This window comes from Thunnus maccoyii, chromosome 23 (assembly GCF_910596095.1).
Source record: "Thunnus maccoyii chromosome 23, fThuMac1.1, whole genome shotgun sequence".
NCBI classification, from domain to species: domain Eukaryota; kingdom Metazoa; phylum Chordata; class Actinopteri; order Scombriformes; family Scombridae; genus Thunnus; species Thunnus maccoyii.
The window spans coordinates 15,032,303-15,046,323 of record NC_056555.1 but is presented as its reverse complement, the minus strand read 5'-3'; the positions used below and the strand labels follow the sequence as shown (position 1 = coordinate 15,046,323).

The window sequence follows — 14,021 nt, the reverse complement described above, 5'->3', positions numbered from 1 at the left end:
TTTATTTATTTATTTATTTACTGTGCATTCATGATTTATGTATATGATCTCTTGTTTTTTTTTGTTTTGTTTTTTTAAATTAATATGTGTGTGTGTGTGTGTGTGTGTGTTTCTTTCTTTTAGTGGCCATAACCAACCTGGAGATGGGTGGGTGGGATCTGAGTTATTCTACTACAGACACTTTACATATTGTACTTGTTTAACCAAACTGCTATGTCTGCTGAAAACCTAATAAAAAAGATTAATTAAAAAAAAGTAATTTGATTGGTCTTATAAAAAAGACATTAAAAAAATCTTTTGTGTAAAATATGCAACAATGCACAGCGTTGCGCCATATGTCTCTTCAACTTTACACTACCTCCCCTATAGGCTCTATATTCTTTGTGGAGCTTTGCAGACCATTGTCTTTCTCTATCAGTTCAACAGGTGCCCCTGCCAGTCACCTGATGATCCACCTGGCTGTACACCTGTCCCTTATTCCCTCACTAAACCCAAGTCTATATATACCAGCCACGTTCCTGCTCCCAGTTGCTATGATTGTCTTTGTGATTGTCTGTTATACTGGTTCAAATATTCCTACTTGGCTATACCTGCCAGCCTGTACCCTTTGCTTGACCCACTTGTAATACCAGTATGATTTTATTTACCAGTTATATGAACTGTCATTGACCAGCTCTCCTGCCCATATTAAACTGTCCAAGTTGCCAACTGTTGACCACAGTTTCCAGTCAAGTGGTTTTACTTCAACCTGCTCTGCTTAAGTGTCTACATGTGGTTCTTCCTCTCTTTTGCCAACTCTGACAGGGTGTTGATAATGGGGAAATTGAGGTCCAGTGAGAATCGATAAGAAAATAATTTGCTGGTTTTAGTTTAAGTTCACATGTAAATGAAACTGCTCTGTACAGACTAGACAGGAAAACTGGAGACATGTTTGGTCGTTGATACATCATGAACAATTTTTCACACAAGGTTAGATATTATATCAAATTTCTAGTGGATATTGCATAGCTTTTCTGGCTGAAAATGGAGGAATGTGTATATAAAGTGATGCACAAGACATCAACAATATTTCCATTTGATTGAATGATGCCGCCATAAAAATGATGAAGTCTCTGTTTTGAATATTTCACTCAGTGTAAACATCATATATCTTCAATGAAGAGTTGGAACAAGCTTATACAGAATTTATTGTATATGATATTGTCAGGCAGCATGGAATAAGATGATTTTTCCAACTATTTTAAAAGGGTGCCTTTATTTAAATGGATTAAAGAAAAAAAAATGTGTGTGTTAGCATGTAGCTTTTAGACCTACAAAACAGCAAAATAACTCAACATCGCTTATCGTCCTGTGAGTCAAATTAATCTAGAACTGGGGGTGTTTTGAACATCACATTACAGAAGCAAGATACTCTCTTAATGCCATTTCACTGTGGCCTTAACCAGCGTGAGTAGGCTCAGTCTACACCATCTTGCTGAAGGACATTTTGACAAAACACATGACTGCTTGCCTACACAACAGTATCTCTCCCATAAACTGAGCCTGAGGCCTCCAGTCACAGGGCAGTCTGTCTAATCACCAGGCCACCCTCTGTTATTGACAAGTATATTCCAATATTGTCAACGCCCCAAGTCCCTGCAGCAATAAATACACTGCTCGTGTTGTATGTTGAAGATTAATGACATCAATCACACTTCCTCATCAGGCCACACACACACACACACACACACACGCACTGCAAACATTGTAATCTGCTTCAGTGTTTTCTTTGCAGACTAACACTCATTTTTCTTTTACTTTGGGTTATTCCATGAGTGAAATGAGCTGGCACTGCTTAGAAGCACAGCTGTAATTATTTATTGTCAGGCTCCACTTCTTCTTCCATCATAAAACGTGGAAAATTTGGTTTCTTTTCTCCTGTAACAGAGAAGAGCCTCAGTTGTAAAACAGAGATACTGTAAAAGGAGAAAGGAGTTTCTTCAGGTGTCTGCCTTTTTAATTAAGTCATGTAAAATGGTTTCAAGCAGGCGTTAATTGATTGACTTAATTCAGACAAGCATTTAATTACGGTCTTTCACTGGAGTTGCTTCTGAGATGAATATAATGTGACACACATCTCCTCAATTTCTCCAGCTTTTCCTGCAAAAACAAATAAACCAAAACATGCATATTCATCATCTTTGAATTATTCTCCTAAAATGAGCCACAGTCGTTTGTCATATTAAAGTTTAATTGATAGTTACCAGATGAAAGGAAAAATGAGTTCATATTTCAGATTTGAAAAATTGCTACAAAACAGCAAATAAGAGACAAACTATTAGACATTTTTCCAGTATCTTACTGAATTTTCAATGCTCAGTACACATTTTTCTGTGATTTTGGGCTGCCACCAAGTGGCACCGAGAATAAAGCACAGTGTGACTCATGACCACAATGTGTCGCATCCCTTGAGCACTCACCGACACTTGAATGTGTCATCTCGACAATTTCATAAGAGACTCCCAGCATCGAGACCTTTTGCATTTAATAGTCACCATCATGTGGTATGATCTGGATAGCACATCTGGAACATTTGTTCTGTGTGAAGGTCGCTCTCATCAGTGCCTATTTATAGGTTCAGAACACAGAAAAAGACGCGGGTTGCTTTTCATTATCAGCTTGCTAAGGCCTAGTGCAAGGGCAGACAAGAGGGTCTTTATCAGCTTTTCAACATGAACTCAAATGTCAGCAAACGTGTTTCAAGCTGCAGGTGGAGGCTGATGATAGGTCAAACTAAGAAGAATGTGACTTCCAGATTCCACACAATCATTGGGCATTGTTATTCTACATACTGTGTGAGTATGAGTGTGAGTAAATGGACTTTGACGTGCGTATCGGCCGTTTAAATACAATACCAACTTAAGTGCGCTTCAGGGATCTTCAGGCTATTGTTGGTGTTACCGTCATACTTCAAATAACAATGGTTGGGCATCAACAGCCAGTCAAACCTCTGACACACACAGACAGAAGCACATGCATGCATGCAATGTGTAGGACAACAATACCAGTTGGTTGAGCTATCCAGCTCAAGTTTTGCTTTCCAAGGCTAGGCGTTATGGAGGACAACATCATGGCTAAAAATACACAGCCAGGTGTTCCAGAGTCTAAGATTCCCCATCTGTTGGAAAGTCTCCTGTGGTTTATTTCCATCTTCAAACTCTGAATATAACTTAGAAGTATTTCTGTTAAACTCCATGGTGAATTTGCTTTTTTTTGTGAATTATTTCTGTCAGGATTGAAGTCTGAAAAATAAGCAAAACACACAGTTCTGATGACTGGCAAAACACTGACTTGGCAGTTAATATTAAAGTTCACTTTTCTTTTGTATTTACTTACCTTACTTGCTGTCCCAATTTGGGGATTTAAAAATACAGTATCTGTATTTGTTACTTCCAATATCAATTGCATTGACTTTACTTTTAATATGTTCTTTCACTTCTTTTATGGGTGTGTCCACAAGATCTATTTAAACATTATGAAGTTGAATTTAGGTAGGTTACACCTGTTGTGCCCCCTCTATTTCTTTTTAATCCATCAGCTAAACTGTTTTCCATCCGCTTACATGCTGCACATAAATGAACGGGTGCCAATAAAATGAAACATGATAAAGTCAAGTACAGATATAGCAAATCAAAGACTGACACCATATCTTTATTCATTCCCACTTTAATTCTAAAGATTGAATGACATAACAAAACAAAAAAATGATCTTTGGTTATAAAAAACAATGGGTCTCTACTCATCCTACACTTTTCTCTAAGGGCTTTGAGTCATTGCGCAGAAAATGGCTATCAAGCAAATGGAGGCATGGCTGATGTACTGCGGGTTATACATACATACATTCAAGTCAATTAGCCAATTAGACAACTTCCTTTTCCCTGCTTTTAGTTGACCAGCCTCACCCTCACAGACTGTCTCACTGTGCACCACCGCCTGTATCGAACATCTTCTTGCGGCCCTCCATGCCTGACATGGCCTCCACATTCTTACGCCAGTCACCCACTTCACTATTAAGCACCTGGAATTGAAGAGAAAATTCAAGTCTTTCCACAGTGATAATAGTTTTTGTACACTGGAAAAACATTAAGGGGGTTGTAAGAGAACCGTCAGACAAGTAGACAAAGTTTGGGAGTCTTGAATCGGTTACCTTGTCCTGTTTGACGTCCTCCTTCTTCACAGACTTGAGGTTGGCTCTGAGGTCCATCGAGCCCTTGTGTTTGGAGCCCAGGAGAGCCCTCATCATCTCATCTGCTGACACTCTCACTTTCCTCAGGGCAGGCTTTTTGAATTTGCCTCCAAGGTCCTGTACCTTCAGCTTCAGCTCATGGATCTAAAAAATACGAAAAATCAGATCTGAAACAAACACAAACACAGCTACAGCAAAATCCACTTTGTGTTCTGTTAAGGTTTTTGACAAATGGTATATTCTAGTTTTGAGTTATAAGTACAGTGGACTGTATTGGTAGAAAAATTCAAGCCAAAAGAGATAGATTTTTCTTTCCATAGTGCCTGAGCTGTGTAATAAAATGTATATGTGCTAGTTGCAGGAATATGTTCACACTTACATCCTTGTTGTGTTTGTTCACTTTGGATTCGCAGTCGTATCTCTCCTCATCCACAACATCAATTTTTGAATGAAGCTGCTTGCATAGAGTCTGAGGAGAATTGAAGATTTAAAGTTACTTAAATGTGCTCATACACCCTACAGATCAGTAGGAGGTCATACTGTACTCATTTCTTTTGATTACTCTTACTTGAAGCTCCTCCATTGACAATCCAGACACTTGCAAAGGGGGCAACTTCTCTCCTAGATAGCGCACTTTCTCTTCCTCCCTCTCCTGCGTCTCCCTCTCCAAATCCTCACAGGCTCTTGTGAGGAGAAGCATCTGATTGGACAAAACATATCGATCAAAGCTGGGCAGGGAAATCTGAGGAAAACCACTTTCTCTGGTCATGTAAAGAGACTCCATGTTGCTATTTTTACTGACTTAAAAATATTTTAGTTCTACACATACAGTATATTTGGTATTACACACTTCATATACAGTATCATTATCTCTTGTATAATATGGTGAATCATAACTACTCACTTTGAGGGAGAGCTTGCGAGAAGCCGAAATCTTCGACTTCGGCTATGGGGGAAAAAAGTGTCAATATAATTTCACAACAGTAAATAAATGTATTTCAATCATCATAAATCAGTTACTGAGATTATTCAGGTTTGTAAAGGGCCAGGTGTACCCAGGATGTACAAAATTACAAGGACACATCATAAACTGCAGAAAATTGAGTTGCATCAACATCTTCCAACTAAAATTGAACACAAACTTCAAACATCCTCTTATCCCTGCTCAACTGACCAGCAGCAGTCACACATGACAAAGTCCATGAACTGTTCCATGTACAGTAAAACATGTATGGAAAAAACCTGTGAGTGTGAAACTCAGTGGCACTTCATGTGAAAAGATAGTGTTGTATTAATAGGATGGAGTCAAGAGGAAAGCTCTTGGGGATGCTGATAACAGCCCTGACAGATAACCACTGTCGGATCTTTGCCATGTGCATAAGGACAATGTGTCCCCTGTCCATGCATGGAGGATTAACACTGTGAAATATAGCCGGCTCACCTTATCCCCCTTGGGATTCATCACGCTGGGTCTGTCAGTCTCCTGAAACAGAAATCAGGGAACAATTGAGGCTAAAGATGCTATAGCCAATCATAATTCAATTTATAGGAAAATATAAGTTAAAGAAGTAATTTAAAGCTCATAATTACACAAATACACAAATGAGCCATGACAGTAGCATTCAGGGATAGAGGATAACAGAGATGTTCTTACCTCACTTTTATGCACAAAAACAAACAAGCACAACAGAGAAACAGGTGTGTATTAGTACAGTTTAGGGGTAATAAGTCACCCCACAATGTAATTTGACCGAACCAGGAGCTGCATAGCAAACAGTCCTCAATATCCCTTTGAAGAGAGGATTAAAGCGAGGACGTGACAAGAACAGTTCTCTCCACTATATTCAGCATCATCTCAGTTTGTTTTTACACTCTGACTAATGACAGCTCAACATATTTGTCCTAAGCTATAACATCTGTATCTGACAAAACAGACAGAATCCTGTAGCAACAGCAGTTAGTCACAACTGGAAGATATGGCTCATCAAGTCTATAGTAAGTCTATAATATCTTAATACACTTTTACCACTGCAAAACTGGTGAAACACTGTCCTATTGTCTATATTAACAGTCATCTTTCAACAATCATTCTGAAAGCTTGTAAGGAAATAGCTGGTATATTTAAAAAGTTCTGGTAAACCTGTCAGACTTTCACTAACCTGAACCAGAACAAAAAAAAAAAAGAACAAATAATTCTGCAAAACACGATTAAGTAACTAAATAAAAATGTGGAGAATTTACTGAAAACCACTGAAACCAAACATACAGTGCGTGTCTTACCTGTGACTGGGTGTCTGCAGAGGTGCAGAGAGTCAAACAGCAGCTACTGAGGACAATGGGCAGCTTTTTATGCGAGCTGGGTGGCGAGTGGACAACAGATATAACGTCTGGTCCCAAGAATGTGCTGGCATGGGACCAGGCATGAAATATCACCTCCACTGACACTGCGACAACACCATGGAAGTGTAATAATAAATCATGAGTATTACCTTAATGGTATTGTCCAAATATTGTCTGTTGTTGTTGTGAAATAATGCCAATTTAGAACAGTAGAAAACAAAATGAATTAAAATAACAGTCACATGTACACTTAGATTATTGTATCTACAGTACTTGTAGCTTAACTAGTGTGAACTAAACAAGTAATTACAAGAGTGATTAGTGTTAGGACAAGTCTAATGACCACAATGAGAGAGTTAAAATTCTAAGTGACAATGCAATTGGTCACAATGGGTGTAATACACACCAAAAGCCCCCCATGCATTGCAAAAGCAGTGAAGCATATTCTAAGAATAGGTCAGGCCTCTTCCTTGTAGGCCGCTTTTAACTTTGACAGCATGGATGTAGTAACACTGTCAACACATAGGATCAGACTAAAAGAAATGATTCCCTTCAATTATTTATTGTATGTTTTCTGAGCAATTATGGGTATTGAATCAAACATGTCATCGAAGCCTAATCACACGCAGGCCGTTCATCTGTGTCTGTATGGCAGCCATGCTGTGACTGATAGCTCTTGTCATTGCCGCTCTGATTTATCATGGGGGGATCATGTAGAGTGACATTATCAAGGTTAAATAACAGGAATTAGCTCCTTTGACATTTGTTCTATTCTAATCACAGTTATTATGATGAAAATACTGGTTGGTGTGATTATGCAGGGCCCCTAAAATAACTAGAGGTTAAGAGGCAAATAATAAGAGGTTGTTCCGTTTTTGCCGCATTGGCTCTGAGTTCAAACGGAAGAGGAGTGGGAGGAATAGGAGGTTTGAATAGCTGCTACAGTGAAGATATACAATTCTTAATTCAGACTGGATATACACTTTCAGGAGATTTGGGAAGAGGAGGAGGAGGAGGAGAAGAAGAAAAATCTTTAAAACAACAAATACAACTTAAAAAGATCTAACTTTTTAGTGGAAGTGAAGAGAGAGGACAACAAGCAAGACACATGAGACTATAAATTTTAAAGAAAAAGATTTGTGAAAGCCAAATTGCACCCAGCTGTGGCGAGGAGCAGAAAATTGCATCAGAATCGGTCCAAATTCTTTGAAACAATCACTCCTTGAGCATAAATACACACCTCTGACTCCAGATAAAATAGCTGAGTATTCTGCCAATAGCGTTGAATATGTCTCAACAGATTCATTGAGAAGATGTAAAACAGAATTCTGAGATGTGACGGAGATGAGACACAGTTCTTTTGGCACAGGTTAACGTCCTGGCAGTGACTAATGAACAGACACAAATGTAAACGTGCTTCCAGGGAGAGATTGCAGGAGACGTTTACGTGCCAAAGCTAATGTTGGAATGTATTGTTTCTGTTAGCCAGCACATCTGTTCGTTGGGTGGATGATGGACTCTTTTTAAAAAGGGGCCTAAAAACCTTTCTATTCAGGAAGCCTCTTTCAATACTGTAGGACTTTGAGTTTCACTATGAATGAAAAGTGTGGTACAAATTAAATGTAGTATTATTATTATTAACCCATGGATAACACATTCTGCCTCTTGTCACCTATTTGTTGTGATTTGCCATTTCTTTGTCTGCCTAATTAAGTTTCTGTACTATTTACTAATTGTCATAGTTGACTATTTTCACAGTTAGTATGGAAGTTGTGGTGATAATGGCAGAAATCTTCACCTTATTTCACCTTTTTTTTCACACTGTGTCGCTCTTAGTTCATTAAATAAATCCCTTTTTGCATCATACTACGGATATGGTGCATTAAATTGCAAATGTATTCATTCATGTGTTAATCAAAAGGCCTGTGCTCTCTCTGACCTCCTCAACTCTGTCAACATCTTGTTATATTTACATTGTGTTTTCATATTTTACATCTGCTGTCAACAATTTCTTGGCTTGACTTAATCAAGATTTCAGGGTATTGGTGCTAATCACAGCCTGAGCTGTGACACTTCTTGTAAATCACTTAACCCCTGAGCATCAAGTTTCTCTTCTTTCCACTAGCCTGTACTGGAATAAAGCCGATACGAGTGCTAAGATGTTTTTGGTAAACCAGGCATTAGCTACAAGGACATCTTCGGAAGAGTCACATGAAAGATGGAGGAGTCTATGTGGAACCTTTTGCTCTCGGTGAATTGTAAAGGGCTTCTCTGAGATTAGAAACAAGGGTGAAAATGAATGTGAAGATTTGTCTGCAACAGGAATGGCATGTTTGAGTGATCTGTTTCCTCTACATCTGGTTTATCTGATTTTCACTGATGCACAACACAGGCCCCAGAGTTTCTCATCTAAATTTATTTCCCATGTTTTTGCAAGGTGCTGCTGCAGATCAATATTCTTTTTACATATGCTGCCTGTTTGTGTTATATTATAGTTTCAAACAGCAGCCAGTGTTTGTTTCAGCCTCTAATACAACGGGGGGGCATGAGCTAAAGAGACAGTGCCTCAGTGAGCAATGAGAGGCAATAAAAGGAGGAAGACGCCGGGGACAACAAATGTTCTGTCATCATTTTTTTTTTTTTTTTTCTCAGTGATCCTCAGCAGGTGGGAGCGCTATTTCTGATGCAACCCAACTCCCCTCTGTCTCCACACAGACACATACACAAAAAGGAAAAAAATAGGGAGGCCACAGTATCGGGGGAACTGCTTGTAATGCACTTTCTACCGTATCTGCATTCATAAATAGGAAAGTGACAGCTCATTGGTAGTTCTCATGTGGTTGTAAATCTGAACAATTGAACTCATTTTGAACCTGAAGAGGACATCCGCTACAGCCGCATTACTCTCTAGGATAGGCTGTCGGTGCTTGATCTTCAAGGACTCTAGTCCATCCTCTCCTGCTCTTTGAAGTGTTATTTGTTTTTGTCAGTTGTCTGCTGTATAATCCATCTGAACCCATGGACATGACCCAGCCTACTAAGTCATGAGGACGTGACTAGATGTTGACTTTGGAGTCTGTGTTGTCACTTTTATATGTGTCACGTTTTGTACAGTACAGTGTTCAAACCCATGAAATAAGAGATACACTGCCTACTGTGCAGTGAGTGTAAAATATTTCAGGGACACATGTTTTAGATTTTTATTCTCAGTGGTGAAAAGCAAGTACGTACAAAATGCTACAACTTGAGTATTTCCTTTTTTATGCTAATGGATACTTCTTGTCCACTACATTTCAGTGGCAAGTACTGTACATTTAATTCTGTTTTATTTTATTTGAAAGTTATAGTTACTTTGCAGATTAGGATTTTACACACAAAACCTGTGACCAGTTTATGAAATATGATGCATTGTTAATAATTAAGCTAGCAAAAACGTATATAAAGTAGTTACAATGATCTCCACTCCATCTCCATTTGACCAACCACAACATCAAAACATACACATTAAGGAATCAGTAATATTGATAACGATACTGTAAATATATTATAATAATACTAATGATATATAATAATAGATCACTTTGGAACCATGAGTGCTTTTTGAGTACATTTTGCTGATAATACGTCTGTACTCTTACTTTAACTTTGAATGCAGGACTTTACTTGTAATACAGTCTGTTTACAATGTGGTATTTCTACTTTTTACATAAGTAAAGGATCTGAATACTTCCACCAGTGTTTACGGTTAAGTGGTAAATCCAAGTAAAGGTAATTATCCCTTCTGAAATCAATAGAAATCAGAGGATAAGAAGATGGATAAAGAGATAATTCATGAAAATATTATTATTATTATTATTATTATTATCATTATTATTATCATTGTTATTATTATTATTATTATTATTATTATTATTAAGATCTAATATTTACTCTGCCTAGCGTCTAATAAACAATATTTAATTGAAATCAGGACATTAGTATCAATATTTGCCAAGATGCAGGGTTTTTTTTATTTCTTTCTGTGCCTCTGTAACTCTCTCCTTACACTTTTTTGGATCTTGTACAAACCTCCATAGTGGCACCTTTGTTTGGACACAGGGCACACAGAGCAGCTGACACATGACTTCAGCCAAGTGGCCTGCCATGGCATCCCTCTGCCTGCTGGTCTGACCTTGACGTTGCCCTCAAAGATTCCCAGTAGGTTGCAGCAAGTGCCCTGAATGGCCCACATTACCCTCATTGATATCAGTCTATTCAGTATATCCAGACAAAATTATAGAGGAGGGAGGAGGGGTGGTTGTTACATAACTGCAGCAGGTTGTTATTGTTGCCTGTTGGCATCTGTGTGTTTGTATGCATGTTAATTGTTATGGTACTATTTCTGAATGGAGGTGGTAAGGAATATGTGTTTTAGGATTTTTGTTCTTTTTATTTATTTATTAAGCATTGTGATATGTCGGTTTTTATATGCGACAGTTCCTTCAATGCAACACAATTTTCTCCTTCGGGCGACAATAGAAACAACCTGGAAATACCTGAATTAACACACAGCAATTCCACAACAGGGCTAGTCTGGGAAAAGACAAGTCTATTGAGAAATAATTTAACTGTACTTATGTACTGTTCACACACAACACTGCGAAAAGGCAGTTATCCCTGTGGGGCATTACATTCATGTCTGATCTTGTCCCTGAGCTAATAAAGTCAACTGCAAACAAGTACTCCAGAAGTGTCTATGATGAGAATTCATTCCCTTTTTCTATATTTATACTGTATATTTATAGTGTATTGCATATTTTAATTTTAGATTTTGGGTGTTTAAACAGAGTGACTTGGTACAAGTATTTCATTGTTTAGATTCCTGTGGTTCCTATACAGATTACAATAAACTATTCTTGGCCCTCAGAAGTGGAAAAATCCAAAAACCGAAGGTAACTTCTCACACACACCAAAATGCACTGTACATTCAGAGCAAAAGCACAGCTGGCAGTTCAAAAAGTTGTGGCTACTAAAAATGTCTCGTGTGCCTCCACCCAAACATAAAATTTGTTTAAAAATACTGACTTTGTCCACAAGAGGTCAGAAGAGCTTTGATTTGCCCAGCACTGCAGCCACTAGTGTCCAGGAAAATCACAGTTTTCTTTGCCTCTTTTGATTAGGAATGAAACAAACAAGAGACTGAATAAATATTATTTGTAGAACAGAAATGTGTAGGATAGCAATAGAGTAAAATGAGATTATATGTATGGTGACTTCAGTTTGGAGTCAGGGTGTGGTACCCTGGCCAACAGGGTCTCAATCAATCAGCGATGAGCAGTTTTTCTAATCAGTGTAGACAGAGTCCAGCAGGGGGCGGCAGCGCCTCAAATCTAAAATCTCAGCGGGAATCCAAGGCGAGATTTCTGCAGCAGACTGTCAATCCAGCGGGAATGAAAACGGGGCTTTGAAATGGGCTTCTCAAAATAAAAGGCTACTTAATAACAAATTATTTAAAGATCCCCTCGAGGCATATTCTAAGACATAAAAATACTCCTACTTTGAGTTATGATTTGTGTCTAATATGGTTTCCCACAAAAAATATAAAACAGATTTCATGTAAATTGAACAAAATGAATGTATTTCACTATCTTGGACAATATAAAACAGATATTATACAGGTAATTCCTATTTACAAGATTTACTTTGGATAAAAGCATTTGCTAGTTGACTAAATGTAAAAGCAATATACAAGTGCTCCTCTGGCTTCTTTGCCCAGGCCTTTACAAGAGGCCTGTTTTCATAGTTTATCAGGAGACCTGCAACAGCACAGAGCTGATTAATGTTGCTAAAAAGCCGGAGTGGGATCTCGGTGTCAAAGAACTTGTGTTCCTTCACTCGGCGTATGAGACGCTCCACATGCATTCTGAGGCGTGCAATGGCCTGAGTCTCCCTGACCTCACAGGCAGACATCTGGGATCTACCAGAGAGAAATGCCGGCCTATAGATCTTATACGGCACAAAGCCATCAACAAGAAAACCTCAGTCGACCATGATGGCCATCCCAGGTCTCAAAAGGGAGAGAATTCCAGACTCTCACATGATCTGTTTGTCACTAATAGATCCGGCATACAGTGGACCGCCCTGTGTTTCCCTCAATTTATTTTAATTCCATCAGCCCTGATCTTTGTCAAGTTGTTATGGTCCATGGAAATTATTATTATTATTATTATTATTATTATTGGCTCTGTGAAGGTGCCTCTCTGTGCTTGTGTCACACTGACTATAGATGGGGCCTCTATTACAGCCCATAAGCCCATGAGGAGGTTGTAGGATGCAAACCCAATGAAATACAATCCAGATGTTACCATTTTAAACTTGTATCAGTGTCTACTATGAACTTACTTGGTACCACAAATATATGATTACATTAGCCTTCATCACACACACATGCACAAACACACACACACACAATATCTGCTGCTACTGCTAAAGTACTACACAACAATCAGGAGTACATGTTTGACAATAACAATAATGAAATATTACAAGTACAAGGATTCTGACAACTACTACTATTCCACTACATTCAACCTTCGTTGAAACTTAAACTTCTTTTTCTGAGACATTGTCACCACTTGAGACAAATTGTAGCAGCAGTATGGATAGCGGAAGTGATATATAAGGCAGAGATTTTACTGGAAGTACATCAGCACCACTGTGTGCTTGTACAGTGGACCTGAGGTGGAAAACCATTGACTCTATATGAATATGGATGACGTGTCTCCACTGTGGATGTATTATAAGAGCTGGATACCGGATTAACAATGGTGCCCATTCAGTCCTGTAGGAATTGCTCGGCTGGTGCATATGCCAAAAAAAGTTCTAGCTTCCGGATTTGCTTCTGTGTTGTGTGGCCCACTGAATATGCGCAGTAGTGTTTCCCGCACTGGCCCTGCCAATGAGTTCCTGCTCGGCCCATAGACTTTACATTGTGATGATGTCACAGATTTTTAAATCGCTTTTCTCGGCTCAAGGAAAGTTTTACAAATATAAAACCTCCATGGATCAAAAGTTCATAATAAAAGTCATAATTGTTCGAGGTGTCCTGTCAACAGTTTTACAGATGTCTCTTTTACAATGGTGGTCTATGGGCCTCAGGGGGATTTTTCGCCACAATATCACAAGTGGCCACTGGAAAAAAACTGACTGCAAGGCTGAACTGGTGGCGCCCTATCCATTTCTTATTATACATCCACGGTCTCCATTGCCTACCACTATGCAAAAATGAAGCTAAAACCAAAATATCTCCTTTCCGGGAGTGGCCATCTTGCTTGTGTGACGTCATTTGAGGCCAGATACTGTGAAGTAAGATTGGGCAGCGGATGACAGCCTGGACATGGCCCCTTAACTGCCCGGCCACCTGACAGAGGTTTGAGAGCGGCTGTCACAGCTGTCAATCATGATGTCACACCCCCTT

At 38.8% G+C, this 14,021-nt stretch overlaps 1 protein-coding gene across 1 annotated transcript; it reads right to left on the bottom strand.

The window, feature by feature from the left end:
• Positions 1 to 3,761: 3,761 nt before the first annotated feature.
• Positions 3,762 to 5,902, bottom strand: LOC121890924 (troponin I, slow skeletal muscle-like). Its single transcript, XM_042403563.1, has 7 exons — positions 5,880 to 5,902; positions 5,667 to 5,708; positions 5,130 to 5,171; positions 4,794 to 4,925; positions 4,605 to 4,694; positions 4,187 to 4,369; positions 3,762 to 4,057 (listed from the first exon to the last, which is right to left on the bottom strand). Exons 2-7 carry the CDS (start codon positions 5,685 to 5,687, stop codon positions 3,956 to 3,958), a joined length of 570 nt encoding a protein of 189 aa, XP_042259497.1. The 5' UTR covers positions 5,688 to 5,708; positions 5,880 to 5,902; the 3' UTR covers positions 3,762 to 3,955.
• Positions 5,903 to 14,021: the final 8,119 nt, after the last annotated feature.

What these genes read in the sequence shown, in the direction of transcription:
- LOC121890924 (XM_042403563.1), bottom strand. Translation starts at nt 5,687, where the DNA reads ATGAATCCCAAGGGGGATAAG. An exon ending in CTCGCAAGCTCTCCCTCAAA is followed by an intron (nt 4,926 to 5,129) that starts GTGAGTAGTTAT and finishes TTGTCCAATCAG; the next exon opens with ATGCTTCTCCTCACAAGAGC. An exon ending in TGTCAATGGAGGAGCTTCAA is followed by an intron (nt 4,695 to 4,793) that starts GTAAGAGTAATC and finishes AATTCTCCTCAG; the next exon opens with ACTCTATGCAAGCAGCTTCA.